We start from the raw sequence: 16,161 nt of genomic DNA on the forward strand, positions 1-16,161 counted from the left end.
CCTCTAACTCCTACCTGTCTCAACAAAATGTACATGTGGGTAGATGACTCTCCCATGACCAGCCTGAGGAAAATCTGAAGGATGATTCTGTGTCAAGATGAACCCTGCTGAAGCAAGGTGCCACCCAAAATCCCAGGGTACCCTGGGTACAAATTATGATTTCAATTTGCCCACTATCAGAAAAGGTGGATCAAATATGTTATTAAGCAGTTTAAAATTATTCTTATATGGAACTCCAGTTTCTTCCCACATTCTAAAGATGTCTGGGTTAGTAGGTTAGTTAGTTATGTGGGTGTAATTGGGTGGCACGGGCTCTTTGGACTGGAAAGGACCGGTACCATCCTGTAATTCTAAAAAAAACGCTATCCTTCTACACTGATCCATCAACAGTAAGAACTTCACTGAAACTTAATAAAGCTCCTTTATCAATTTTTGTCACTCGTGCTATATCTCAATATCATTCGTGTGGACCAAATCAAATTTATGCACTAGGAAAGAATTTTGAACAACAACAGTCATTTTAGTATCACACCAACTGTTTAACATTAAAGTCCCTTGAAACCTAAAGATCGAGCAAGCTATTGCACCAAAGGTAAAAACTACAGATTCTTCATGTTTTTGTTTTTTTTTATTTCAGCTCATCTTTGTTTTTGGAAAGATCTATTTCATAGAATACCCTTGCTATTCATCTCTTTGCTATTTGCTTAGATTATTTAAAGCACTGGTATCCAGTGTTGTTATAAACACCTTTATGAAATGAATAAATAAAAACAAAATAAAGCCCGATAAAATATGAATATAAAAACATAAAGAAATAGGAATAGTCCTTTCACGTTTGCATCTGTGGAGACATCAGAGAAGAGCATGCTGATATTTTGCCTCAATTCATCTCCTCACACTGTCTCCATATTCTTTGATTCCCTTGGTGTCCAGAGATTTATATATTTCTTGCTTTCAATATTTTAAACAACAGACACATCCACAGCTCTCTGTAAAATAGAAGTACAAAAATTCGCAACCTTTTAAGAGATTAAAAATATCTCCTTTACTGCTAGATGTTAGACCCTTTGTCAAGTCTGAGACCACCATTTGACAAGTCTCTAGACTAGGAAAATATCCCCCTAGCCTCCAACATTCCAACATTAGGAATATTATATACTTTACTGAAGTCAACTTTTTTTTAATTTTAAGAAATACACACTTGTCTACTTTAGCTCTTTTTATTTGAAAATCCCATGAAGTCATATTCAGTTCAAAGGTCTTATTAATTCTGTGATGTTTCTCATTTCAGGTGCTTCAACACAGAACTCCAATACAGTGGAGCCGGAAAAGCAAGTTGATAACACAGTGAAAATGGCTGGAGTTATTGCAGGAATTTTAATGTTTATTATCATCATGCTGGGAGTCATGCTAATAGTTAAAAAACGGTAGGTTTTGTCAAAGAGAAATTGCTGTTCAACTTATACAACAGGACCTTAAGAAACAGACAATATATTTCAGTGATATTATTCATGCCTAACAAATGGGAAAAGAGGTAGGCATTGAGACTCAATTAATGATTTAGATTTCCAGTTTAGTGGCCAACTGTACAATTAAAAGTGATTTAAATATTGCTTTGGCTAAGCTGTCCACAAACGCAGGAATGCAAATAGACGCAATCTTGTGCAATTTATTCAATCATTTCCCAGGTGTATTTTGCTAGAAAAGCAACCCAACTATTTGACTCACCGTGGTTCTGGGTAACAGAGCAGATTTTATCTGTTGATCAAATATGTTAATTTTCTTCATGGCTTAAAATGAAAAGCCATTGAGGACACCAAATAGTGAAGAAATGCAAGATATATATACTGATAAAAATAAGTTCAAAGAAACATTTCTCATCTACACCTAGAAGAGGCAGGATTGATATGTCCATTGATAAGACATGCCATTTTTCTAAATCTTGACCAAATCTAACCTGTTTTTGCACTTGTAAGGGAATATCCTAATCAGTTTTGAAACCCAGGCTTCAGTGGAATTTGAAGTGATTTGATAAAGCAAAGACCAAAGCAAATGTTTAGAATTTGGGTCACATTTTCTCCATTTATTTTAACCTCCCTATATCAAAACAGGAAGTAAATCCCAAACTAAGGTAGAAATCAAATACAACGGACTCCAGTTAATTGGGACACATCGGGACCAATACATTTTGGGCCAGTTTAGCAGCTGTCCCAATTAAGCAAAGTTTCATGGAAATAGTATAAAATGGTATAAAAAGACAAACTACCATTTAACTAAGTAACGATTTATGTACTTAAATGAAATACTGATCAAATTAGAACACTACCAATACCACTACTGCACTATAAAACTGTGTATTAGTTCCTTAATAGTTATCGATGGAGGAATTCAGTGTACGCTGCTGTGTTCTTTTGATTGACTGTAAACAAAATCAGTGCAAAGACCTAGTGCAGATAATGGACTGCCTTTATACAATGCTTTCAACAATTACATCTTCCAAATCTTCCTTTTCATTGTAACATTCAGGATAGTTATCAATACCTTCAAAATCTTCCTAGTTCTTAACTTTTTGAAGAGGTGAATTCACTTCATTTTCACTCCTGCCCATTTCTGGCACCTCCAAGCTTGAATGTTTGAAACCGCAGTGAGCAATACAGTTCAAAATTGCCTTAATGCTCACTTCTCAACAATAATCAGTGACAAATATTACTGATTTTTGAACAGAAACACACGCAACTGACCCTATTTAAAACTGTTCGCTTTAAGCACTGCGTATAGTCTAACGGCCACACAAATGCCCACAATTGCCTCTAGTTAGAAACTATTTGGCAAAAGGCTCTTCTCCCCATTAAGTGATTCACTGTCCAAAATAAATGAAGAGAGACCAGCTATTTTCTCAATTTGTTTTAGTTCTTTAAGAATTGTTCCAAATAAGCAGCTGGCCCAATTAACCGATGGTCCAATTAAAATGAATCCTTTGATAAACAGGGCCCCAGGAATGAACTACTAATGGGCTCAGTCAGTTGGTTTCACTTGAGTCAATGCTGTGGTCTGTTTACCTTCTACAATCCTGAATAAGAGGTGAAACCATACAGGGATCCTATAACAGGTAGCTTTTCTTCGGTTCTGATTGTGGGAGTAGCAGAAAAGGACAAATAGTCTGTTATAGTTGAGAAATTGTGTTTTGGCAGCTGGCTTCCATGCTCCCTTTAAACTCACTAGGGCTCTGTTTCCTATCTTTATCATTTTCATTTTCAGGACTACTGGTAAATGTGAAGGAGGATTTCGTTGAAGACTGAGGCAAACTCAATTTAATAGCCTAACGAACACTTGCATGTATTTCCTATAGGGGTAAAAATATAAGTCCAGACTGGAGATAAACTTTTTTTTTATGGTATAGCAGTCATGTAGCAGATTATGCTGTTATCCTTATAAATATTAACTTGGCTTCAGGGGCTGTGGGAAGGGGAAGAAGGAAGGAATTATGACTGTCTCACTCCTGAATCAGCTGGCTGTAGATTTAAGGCTATTCCTGGATTTGAAAGCATAATCTAAATTAATAACAGCAGGAATAAAATTGAAAATGAATCTTTTGGATTATCCATTAAACCAATACCCCATCTGCTTAGATCCTATTGCAAACATCAAAGTTAGGAAAAGATTTTCCAACCAATGTTCTCCCTTAAACTAACAATGATAAAAATAGATTAGCTGGTCACTTATTCTTTGTGGTAATTTGCTGTATACAAATTATTTGTTTTATTTACCTTACAGTGAGTCCAGTAGAAAATGTATTTTGAAATATGTTAGAACACTATTAGACATATACAAACTGAAATTTCTTCACTAGTATCCAAATCATTTCAATGTTACCTTGTGGATTCTACAATTCTGTCTTTTAAAAATAAAAAGAAGAATGTAAATACTAGAAATCTGAAATGAAAATTGAGGAAATAAATGGCAGTCCAACAGCTTACTGAAATCAGGCAAAGAACATTTACATCTTGGGTCCATACTCTGAACTTGGAGTTGTTCCTTTTCAACCTTTATGGCCAGTATGCATTTCCAACAACTTCTGATTTCTAGGTTTTCCTGATGTAGATAGAAAAGTCTGTTACTATAATAACTTTAATCAGGCTATAGGTTGATGGTTCATCTTACCATGACGTAATATTTTATGAATTGAGATGGGTGGATTACAGCCATTTCCTAATTCTAATGAATGGTTGCCCCTCAAGTTAAATCATCAAACATGATGGTGTATGGCATTATATTGCACACCAGTATGAAATTAGCCAGATTGACAATAGACTATATTAATGAAAAATTGTACGACACTCTAATAATGACACACTATTATCATGTTAATAGAAAATATTCATTTATGCTAAAGGATTAACACATCTGCTAAAACTGCAGCAAAAGTAATGTTGTGTGGAAACATTACACATTCATCCTATGAGAAATAATGAGATCTGCTCAGGACTACAATTAAGTGAAGCTTAACTTTCACACTTCTGCCCAAACTGGCAATCTTGCAATAGTGCCAAGGTGCAATGGCGAGATTTACATAGGATTAAAGATCATAAGAAGAGGAAAGTTCAAGCAAATAGTTTTATTGGCTGGTCCCCACTACGTGAGTCAAACTGAGTACCAAAAATAGCAGACAGTGTAATTTGAAATCTCTACTGTCAACATGGATCTTATTTTGCCCCAACATGTATATTTGTATTGTATCTATATCTCTCTATCTCTAACACACACACACACACACACACACACACACACACACACACAATAAGACTGATTGTCTTTAGTTCAAAGGTATAGTTTAATATTTAAATTGAATAAAATCTGGCTGTTAAATTAAGATGAAAACAGAATTGCATTATTATGTACTTTGCCAAATATGTTTTAAGTCAACTTAGTATGACAGATAAATTGTTTTCTGTCAAACCAGCTGGTTCTCTGTTAAAACAGCTGGCCGTCTCCCTTGGCTATCATGGTTTGCTGGATGTTTAATCATTGATCGGCTGTGCTGCCAGTTTTATTAATGACCATTTAACATTTGCACTGTCCTTGATGGAGATGTCATTTGGAGAGTGTTTGGTATTCAATTGTACTTACTAAGTATTTAGCTGAAGGCTTCTTTAGGATATTAATGACCCCTAAGCAAAATAAATAGACTCTGGCAGTACAGAGACTCTCAGGCAGCTGGTTAAAAATTCCTCCCGCAGTTGTGCTACCTGCTTCCTGACTTCTTGAGAATTTCAGAATCCAGTGCTGTAATAAAGAAACAAATAGCATCATTCACGGATTATTTGTCTGCCCCATCTAACTTATTTTTGCTCCATACACTCAAAAAATAAACAGAATTCCTGAGGGAAGTCATTTTCCGCTGGAGAGTCATAGTGTTATACAGCCTGGAAACAGGCCCTTTGGCCTAAACTCATCCATGCTGACCAAACTACTACCTGAGTTAGTCCCATTTGCCTGCTCTCAGACCATATCCCTCTTGACCTTTTCCATCCATGTACCAATGTTATGAATACCTTAGGAATAAAATCCGAATAGCATCTAGATAGAACCTGAATAGAGCTTGAGCATAAGTCAAGTGACCAAAGTTTGTTTTAGGTTCATTCTAGAACCTAAATTGCATTGCTGATGCAATAAATTGTGTCTAAGGCTGAGATTCACAGTGTTTTTGTTTTGCAAAATAAATTGGTTAAAATAATTAAAACCACTGAAATCTTAGCAGAATAAGCTTCATACAAGGATATGAGAACCTTTGTGGAAACCAAACCACCTTAATTTTACTTACCACTCAACACAAAATATATAATCTATTTTCTGCTTCAAAAGGCACATAACTAATGTCTATGAAACATGAAATGGCCTTTTCACTTCTCCCATTTACTTAAGGTTTACTTCGTGATTAAAAACATAACTGCTCATGTCAGAATAATATTTCTTGTGGTACAATTAAGTTAGTCACTTGTAGGAGGATAGAAAAAGTACTCTGTGATTTCCCAAGAGTTAACTATTCCTGAAACAGCATACCTCTATTTGGTATGATTTGCAATATCCTATAACATCACCAGAGAGGTAAATATATTTTTGGAGGGTGGGAAACTTGACAGAATATATTAAATATCTGAATTGCATGGTGGCAAGATTTAACTTTACAGAAAACTACTTTAAATATATAGAGCATGGAGCCAGGCCATTCCACTAAACTTGTACATGCCTGACAATAATTCTCAATTTGAGCCTGATTTTATCTTGCTTCATCTGGTTCTTTTCTTTCTCATTTGCTTGCTTTACTTCCAATTGTAAGTATCTGCACAGTTCATCTCAGCTAAACACCCCAGAGAAGCCAGATCCATTTTCATACCCACCATTCCCTGAGGAGAAAAATACCTTTCCAATTTTCTTCTGATTTCTTGGGTTATCTATTTGATTATTGGCTTCTCACTTTGCGCTTCCCTATAAAGTAATTACTCTCTCACTCACTACACTCAATTAAAATATTTAAGTATTTAAAAGTCATCTGTTGGTTCATCTGTAACCAATGTGTTGATCATTTCTTCATTGCTAAAAACTTTGGAGCCATCCTTCTAAATCTTTTTGCACCCTATCCAGTGCTTCCAAAGTGTTTATGAAGTAAGATGACCAGATCTATACGTCTATTAAAACTGTGATCTAACTAGCATTCAGTATAAATTTTGCATAAAATCTCCTTTTCAATTCAATTTTAAGCTAATGTTAGTTTCAACCTAGCACTTGTTTTGCATTTTAATGGCCTTATTCATCTGCGTCACTGCTTGCATGATTTGAACATTTGTAGTCCAAGGTCTCTCCATTCATTTCCCTCAGCCAGGTTCTTATTTTCCAATTAATACTATATATAACATCATTTATTCATCAAACATCAGTGCTATTTATTTCCCAGTATTCTAGCTATTCTAAAAGTTCAGTGTTGACCATTAGTCCTTGTTTTTGTATCCCACAAATTTAAAGTTGTGCTTTTGATTCCAAAATCTAAGACCTTCACATGAATTGTGAGTAACAATTATCCCTGCAAAGATCCTCATACAGGTTATATCTCATTATTAACTATGCTGAATAACATAAAGTTATCTCCACAGACGTGTCCGGTCTTGCAACTAGATAGCAATGCATTCTGCTTAGTGTACTTAGACTTTATACCCCTACCTGTGATTAATTATAGCCAGAGTTGGTAATGTATTGGCATGTTCTTGTTAACTATTGTCCAAGGGAGATACCAAATGGAGGACAGTTACCTATTCGCAGAAACATAGAAATTTACAGCACATTACAGGCCCTTGGGCCCACAATGTTGTACTGCCCAGAATTTCCCTACTACATAGCCCTCTATTTTTCTAAGAAAAGGGAGGGAAAATTGTGTGTAGTCTAATCCAACAGGAGCATTAGACCACTCTTACTAGGAGAACGCATACATTTGCACTGACCTGGGCGAAGTCACCCGCTATTAATTCTAGCAACACACATCAAAGTTGCTGATGAACGCAGCAGGCCAGGCAGCATCTCTAGGAAGAGGTACAGTCGACGTTTCAGGCTGAGACCCTTCGTCTACCCAGAAAATAATAAATACATGAGGAAATGTAAGGACAGGACAAACAGAACTATTTGAAGAATTCACTTGTTAAATTGTGCAAAATTGTAATCCTAAGCAAAGAAAATGCAAAGAAAGATTATAGAAAGCATGACTTAATAAGAATGGATTCATTCTATGAATTACCAAAAGCGCTAGTATTTTCCTGGCATTAAAATGATTTAATTCTACTTTTCTTTCTTCACAAGTAATTTGGGAGTATTGAAAAAAATTGGGATTTTCCTGTCTGTAATATGCCTTTCCGAGGTCCAGAAAAATCCAAGGTGGTTCTCTAGACATGTGGTGGTATGGCCCAAGTTGCCTGCATCGGGATCATTCTATTCCCCAATGGAATGGCTGCTGAATGGCTCAGCAGAGATAAAATGTGGCTATCTACACATTTGTATAAAACTGACCTTATATTAAGTTATTTTTAGTGAGCATACTATTTTCCCTTGCATTAGAAGAGAGTAACTTACACAATTTACACACCCTGGGCTGTATTTTGCCTTTAGGTTAGATAAGTTTCATGTTTCTGTTATGTAAAGAAAATACACTGAGAGCATTAAAAACTCCCAGGAATGATATTGTGTCTCTTTAAAATACTTCCAAATTGAATTTGCATTTTTTAAAGTTGGCTTTACCTTTGCAAACTGAGGAGGGAAATTCTATCACAAATGATGTAGCGCATGAAAGATGAATTGACTGTGTTAGTAATTGTGCAGGAAAAGGATTGATTTAATCAGTCTTTCCAGTAAGCCTCGAGAGCTTGCCATTAATACAGCACACACAGAAATCTGCTGGTAGAAATGATTCAAAGCTGGTATAGCGCTGCACAGGAAATAAAATAAACTGGACTGAGCTTTAGATCAAATCTCCAAGTAGTTTCTCATTGTGCTGAACTTTTATATTTCCTTACCTTCCCCTCACCCATCCCTGCTTGGTTCCAAGCCATCATTCACTCTCGAGCAAGCTAGTGAGTAGATCATTGCATTCTTCATGGCCTGTTATTCTGAGGATTGACTAGCAGGAGTAGAATATCAATGAGATGATACATAATTTTCCGTCTGATGGACACTTTCTAGTTTAGAATCATTAAATTATATCATACACATTAGCAAGTTAATGCACAGTATTGACCTTCCAGGCATGTTAGTATATTGGCCTTTGCTAAGTAGAGCTTTTCTGACATTTGAAAACCTAATGGACTATTATTTAATAGATATTTTAACATCAAATCTAAATGATGAAGCTCTTATTTGACTTTAGGCAAGATGTTTCCATATAGCTGCTTGCTTGACAGCTGTTAAATGAAAAATCATTCATTTTTATTTTACTTAAGAAGTATAAGATGAATAGGTTTTCGATTGGTTAGATTCCCATATACTATTACACTAGTTGACAATCCTTTGTAGCTGAGTCCCTGAGAGATTTTTGAGCATCCTTTAAGGACGATATAAGCAGTACGAAATAAAGCTTCCCAGAAGGCGTAAACATGAGCAAGATTGCATCCCCTTTGTCTTTGCATCCCCTTCATGTTCTTTTCAATAAAATGATATAAATAATTATGCTACCATTCGACAAGCCACACAATTTTATTATTTTAGTATTTGACATGTTACTTGCACTTTTGTTGCATTGAGCTTCAAGTTGACTTTGACATTATCTGTATAATCCTAATCCCCTGGCGTTTACTATGCAAATTCATTAATAACTTATTTTCTTATTTTTCCCTTTCATTGCTTTCCCATCCATTTATCCCTTCAACTGTTCACGCATGGCAGGAGGAGTGCTTATTCCTACTCATATTACCTGTAAGTATCAGCTCAAGTAGAGTTTTCCCTTCGTTAGTCTCCATGCTCGTCTTATACCCAGACAAAGCTGCCTAGGGTAGATAGCTCAACTATTTACATTTCTTGAAAAGATGCATAAACGCTTAAAACATTATTAAAGGTGTATTTTAATATATTCTGTTTGAACTTAATTCCTTTATTATTGTGGAATGTTTAACAGTGAATGAAATAAATAATCCCATCATTGTGATTTTCCACAAGTCTTGTGATATCATTGCAGTATTAAAAGGCTACAGAAGACATGTAAGCAGCTTACTATATTTGAAATAATATTCACCGCTCTGCCCATAAACAAGAGTTACTGGCAGCAGAATTCACTCCAGACATCATAGGGACTTCACCAATATGATTTTTTGTGTGATAAAGTGTGTACCAACAAATACTGAAATTTCTAAGCAAACTATGTGAATCATTTGAATGTGATGGAGCAGATAAACTCAAGTGGAGTACCAAAGTGGACATAATTTTCAGAAACCACAGTTTCTTTCCCAGTTTCTTTCCCAGTTTCTTTCAAAGTCATTGCAGTAAAAATGTTCCTGTATACGAAGACATTACTGCTGGAACACCCTGTAAATAGCTAACTAAGGTATCTTGAATACTGAGTCCCCAATCTCCTGATGAAAAGATGCTGAACATCGGTGTAGTATTTATTCACAGGAAGCAAGAAGAAATAAATGGAGAAATTAGCTAGATCTTCTATATGCCAATCCTGTGGCCAGTAGCAGTCTAGCATTAGAAATGTTTGGGAAGAAGCTACTTCTCCTGAACTTTCAAATAGATTCAGGACAAGTCAAGGAGTAGAGATTTATGTTAGGAGAAAAAAAAATCTGAAAGAAACATTTATTTTATATTAGCCGCTTCAATAATCTCAGCTTGATATGGCCATATTATTTTCATGAATAAATTCACTTGCATGAAATATATAATGATGGCTGTCAATCATAAATAGTAATAGGCTATAATTTTGCAAATGTGTGTTCTATGGATATGGTCCAAGCTACTTTCAAGTTCTTTTTCTTATTCATCCATGATTAACATACACCATTAGAGACCCATTATGCATTGTAAACAGATGGTGAAGGGCATTTTACAAACATTAGTATTTTAATTTGCAACAGACTTTTTTATTGAGGGAAAAGTTAAATTGATTTTTTTCATTTTATGAATTTTATAAATAATCCTTGTTCATAAATTAATTTAATTTAAAATCTGAAAAAATCCACATTTTTGCTCTGGCAACTTGCATATAACCAGATAAATCCAGATCTCCTCTCTTTTTAGATAATTATACTGTGCACTGCATTGTTTCCAGAAGTTAACAGCGCCCTCTGTTCCCCAGACATAAGTATTAGTTTGTGGCTGCTCATTATTCCCGCAAATCAATGCAGCCTGTTTCTTGAAGTATAAATAAATTATTTACTCTTCTGTTCAGTAACAGATTACAACAGGAGATAGAAAGTATGTCAAAATGATAATGTTACGATAGTCATGGGAGATTTCAATATGCAGATAGATTGGGAAAATCGGGTTGGAGCTGAGTGCCAAGAGGGAGAATTTGTCGAATGCCTACAAGATGGCTTTTTAGGGCAGCTTGTGGTTGAGCTAACTAGGAGATCAACTATCCTGGATTGGATGCTGTGCTGTATTGTTCCAATTTTAATATATGTGCTGCAGAAGTGAGCACGAATGTTGTGCTGTGAACCAGAATTGAGTAGAGAGCTTAAGGTAAAGGAACCCTTAGGGGAGGTGTCAATAATATGATAGAATTCACCCTGCAATTTCAGAAGGAGAAGCTAAAGTCAGATGTATCAGTATTACAGTGGAGTAAAGGGAGTTACAGATGCATGAGAGAGGAGCTGGGCAAATTGGAAGGAATCACTAGTAGGGATGATGTCAGAACAGCAATGGCTGGGGTTTCTGGGAGCAATTACGAAGGCACAGGATAGATACATCCCAAGGAAGAAGAAGTCTTCTAAAGGTAGGATGACACAACTGTGGCTGACAAGAGAAGTCAAAGCCCACACAAAAGCCAAAGAAAGGGTATGTAATAGAGGAAAAATTAATGGAAAGTTAGAGGATCAGGAAGTTTTTAAAAACCAACAGAAGGCAACTAAAAAAGTCATAAAGAAGGAAAAGATGAAGTACAATGGTAAGCTAGTTAATATTAAAGAGGATACCAAAGGATTCTTCAGATATATCAAGTGTAAAAAAAAGAGGTGAGAATAGATATCGGTCCTCTGGAAAATGACACCAGAGAGGTAGTAATGGGAGACAAGGAAATGGCATATGAACCATGTAAGTATATTGCATCAGTCTTCACTGTGAAACACACTAGCAGTATGCCAGAAGTTCGAGAGTGTCAGGGGACAGAAGTAAGTAAGTGTCATTACTAGGGAGAAGATGCTTGGGAAACTGGAAAATCTGAAGGTAGATATGCCACCTGGATGGATGGACTACACACCAGGGTTGTGAAAGAGGTGGCTGAAGAGATAGTGGATGTATTAGTAATGATCTTTCAAGAATAAATAGATTCTGGAATGGTTCGGAAGACTGGAAAATTGTAAATGTCACTCCACTCTTCAAGAAGGGACAGAGGCAGAAGAAAGGATGTTATAGGCCAGTTAGTCTGACCTCAGCGGTTGGAATGATGTTGGAGTTGATTGTTAAGGATGTGGTTTTGGGGTACTTGGAGGTACATGATTAAAAAGCTGAAGTCAGCATGATTAACTTAAGGAAAAATCTAACCTGACAAATTTGTTGGAATTCTTTCAAGAAATAACAAGCAGGATAGACAAAGGAGAATTAGTAAATGTAGTGTACTTGGATTTTCAGAAGGACTTTAACAAGGTGCCACACATGAAGCTGTTTAACAAATTATGAGCCCATGGTACAACAGGAAAAATACTACCATGAATTGGCTGATTGGCAAGAGGCAAAGACTGGGAATAAAGGGAGCCTTTACAGTTTGGCTGCAAGTTCCGTAGGGGTCGGTGTTGGGGCCGCCTCTATTTACGCTATAAGTCAATAATTAGGAATTGATGGCTTTGTTGCCAACTTTGAGGATGATATAAGATAGTTGGAGGGACAGGTAGTATTGAGGAAGCAGAGAGGCTACATAAGGATTTAGAAGTGGCAGATAGAATACAGTGTCAGGTTGGGAGAAAAAATAAAAGCATAGACTATTTTCTGAATGGTGAGAAAATTCAAAATTCTGAGCAGCAAAGGGACTTGGGAGTCCTCTTGCAGGATTCCCTGAAGGTTAATTTTCAGGTTGAGTCAGTGATGTGGAAGACAAAAACGATGTTACATTCATTTCAAGAGGACAAGAATATAAAAACAAGGATGTAATGTTGAGGCTCTGGGGAGATCTCAGTTGGAGTATTGTGAGTGGTTTTGGGCACCTTATCCAAGAAAAAATATGCTGACATTGGAAGAAGGTTCAAAGGAGATTGATGAAAATGATTCCGAGATTGAAAGGCTTATTATATGAGGACCATTTGATGGCTCTAGGCCTGAATGCAGAAGAAGGACAGGGAAGCTCACTGAAACCTATCAAAAGCTGAAAGGCCTTGGGTTGGAGAGATGACGTTTCCAATGGTGGGGGAGTCTTACACCAAAGGGCACTGCCTCAGAAAATAGGGATGCCCATTTAGAATGGAGATGAGGAGGAACTTCTTTACTCAGAGAGTGGTGAATCTGTGGAATTCGCTGCCACAGGTCTTTGTGGAGGCCAAGTCATTGGGTATACTTAAGGCAGAGGTTAAGAGATTCTTGATTGGTCAGGGCATGAAGGAGTACAGGGAGAAGTCAGGAAATTGTGGCTGAGAGGGAAATGCATCAGCTATGATAAAATGATGGAGCAGCCTCGATAGGACAAATGGCCTAATTCTGCTCCGATATCATATGCTCTTACAGTAAAATTTAATTGAGCTTTATGGTTTTTGAAATATAAATGACAAAAAATCCTTGCGATTGTATGCTAGCCTTGTATGTGCAGAATATACATCTTTCACCCTAACACTGAACGGAGCTATCTTTCAAGCCCAGAATTACATTTTTTTCCACTTCCAGCTGGATTCCTCATAAAATTTGCCTACTTGCATGAATAAAAGATTCGTTTTATTCATCACATGAACAAAGAAAATCAAAGTAAACTGTGAAGTACATAATTTATGTCAACAACCAACACAGTCCGAGGCTGTGCAGGGGCAGCCTGACTGTGTCGCTATGCTTCCAGCACCAACACAGCATGCCCACAACTTACTAACCCTGACCTATATGTCTTTGGAATGTTGAATGAAACTGGAGGACCCAGAGAAAACCTATGTGGTCACAGGAGAATGCACAAACTTCTTATAGACAGTGGCAGAATTAAAACCTGGGTCGCTGGCACTGTAATAGATCTATGGTACCAAGGTGCTCCAAAAATTATAACAAATATATCAATATTTGCCTAAACAGTATGGTGCTGGTTGCCAAATTGGTGCTACGGGATTGTAGGCAACTTTCGAATTAGAGAGTGGGTTCGATAGTTCCATTTAATTCCATTTAAGAACCTGAAGTTCTTGTTCTTCGCAGACATTCCCGAAAACAGAAGAGTCTCCCAAAGAATGAGTGACAGTAAAAACATTAGAACCCCAAAGCCCTGCCCACTCCCCTAATCCCCACCCCCATGCACAGGCAGCAGCAAAGCAAGAACCCTCCTGCTCCCACACTTACTTCAGCAAAAAAAAAAGCATTAGCAACCTCTACCCACCAAGCAAGCAATATCAAAGGCCCCAAGAAAGACGATGATCTGCAGTACAACAAAAACTAATCACTCATCCGGTAATTCGACATACTGCAGTCTCTCTCTCTCTCTCTCTCTCCCCCCACAATAAAGGGACAGAGAGGTCTCACCCTTTCACAGTGAGAGGGGAGACACAATAAAACAACTCGTTGATTTATAAGGATAAATTCTGCCACGTCATTTTTTTTCCGTTTTCTGACTCAAGAATTGCCAACAAATTCTCCCCCACCGATGAGAGAGAGAGAGCACATGCGACTTGCCAAGTGCAGAGACCCTGACAGCCAATGCTGTTCCCGATACTTTTACGTTTTTTATGTTTTCTCAGTCAGCGGTTCCACTTATAGAATCAGCTCATCCACAGATCTGCAAAGCCTCGGAACTCCAAAGGTGCGCTCGTCTTCTAGGCTGCGCCCCTGGGATATCAAAGGTTAATGAGCTCCATCAGTGGGTCCCACCTCTGCAAAGAACTGAAGTCTGAGTGTAGCTCCAGGTCAGGGTCTCTGACAGAATGCCATCCATACTGGAAAGGGTCATTAAAAGTGAAAGTTAATCTGTTTCCGCAGATGAGCTCAAAGGAGTCACTGTCAAGTGCCATTGTAGCTCCGCCCACATCTAGCAATGACTAGTTTAGAGCAAAGTTAGAGAGGGGGAAGACATAAATGATCTCAGATACTGGAACCTAAAGCAACATGCAAATACTGGGTGATCTCAACAGGTCAGGCAGCATCTGTGGAGGGAGATAGTCGACATTTTGGTTCAGACCCTTCATCAGAAAGGGAAAAGTCTAATCTTTTAATTTTCAGCTGCAAGCATACAACACAACACAAATTATATCACACTCTGGACCATCAATGGCCAAAGAACATAACTACAATAATATCAAACGTCTTCTCTTTACAATGCACTAAAAATGCTGGAGGAACACAGCAACTCAGGCAGCATTTATGGAAGGGAGTAAATAGTCAATGTTTTGGACCGAGAACTGGGCTCAGTTTCTCCAACATTTTGTTCAAGATTTCCAGCATATGTAGAACCTCGTGTGTTTATTCTTTCTTTACATTTGTCTTTCAGTCCATGTTCCCAATCACCATTTTGCTCATTCCAGTGTTCCAGTGCCCTAAACCCCCAAACTTAGGAACAGATATCCTGCAGTTCATCTGCTTATTTGTCTTTTGGGCTGGCACAGCAGCGTAATAGTTAGTACAATCACTTTACAGAGCCAGTGATCACTGATGGGGGGGTTCGATTCCTGCTGTTGTCTGTAAGAAGTTTGTGCATTCTCCCCGTGACCACGTGAGTTTCCTCCAGCTGCTCCAGTTCCCTCCCACATTCCAGTTAGGGTTAGGGTTCATGAGTTGTGTGCATGCCAATTTGCCACTGGAAGTTCGAGGGTTAACCCAGTATAATCCTTGTACTTTTTTGGTTGTTGACACAAAATGATGCATTTCAATGTATGCTTCAATGTACATGTGACAAATAAAGCTAATCTTTATCTTTTAAATTTACAATCAGATTTTCGGCATTTCTGGTCAGTTTCGACCAAGCAGAAATCCGCAGTGCCGGGCAGTATCAAAGCCATTTTCAGTCTATGAGCTTTGAAAGGCTACTTCCACTGGCCAGAGGATATAGGAAGTACTGCCAAGACCAGCATTAATTGACTGTCTCTGATTGTCCTTAAGAAGGTGATATTATACCTCCTCCTTATAACACCCAAGTGAATTTAGTGCAGGTGTTTCCATAGATTAATTTGGAAAAATAATTCCAGGGTGAGATCTGCAGGTGGTGGCATTTGCATCTGTCCACTGCCCTGGAAGAGTCAGATGTAATGTCCTAGCACTGAAACAATCTATAGCAATCAAAAATATTCATTATGGTTATGGGAT

At 37.4% G+C, this 16,161-nt stretch overlaps 1 protein-coding gene across 7 annotated transcripts in view; it reads left to right on the forward strand.

The window, feature by feature from the left end:
* Positions 1 to 16,161, forward strand: part of LOC134342756 (receptor-type tyrosine-protein phosphatase T-like) — a 1,640,095-nt gene that overhangs the window by 1,428,405 nt on the left and 195,529 nt on the right. For 4 of the 7 annotated variants that reach the window (XM_063041286.1, XM_063041287.1, XM_063041289.1 and 1 more), the window contains 2 exons: positions 1,292 to 1,427; positions 9,421 to 9,450. In XM_063041286.1, the coding sequence (XP_062897356.1) occupies positions 1,292 to 1,427; positions 9,421 to 9,450 (166 nt within the window). The remainder of the gene's footprint in view (positions 1 to 1,291; positions 1,428 to 9,420; positions 9,451 to 16,161) is intronic. The other 3 variants (XM_063041291.1, XM_063041288.1, XM_063041292.1) reach the window with 1 other exon arrangement.

The sequence above is a fragment of the Mobula hypostoma genome, chromosome 2 (genome assembly GCF_963921235.1).
Source record: "Mobula hypostoma chromosome 2, sMobHyp1.1, whole genome shotgun sequence".
Classification (NCBI taxonomy): Eukaryota; Metazoa; Chordata; class Chondrichthyes; order Myliobatiformes; family Myliobatidae; genus Mobula; species Mobula hypostoma.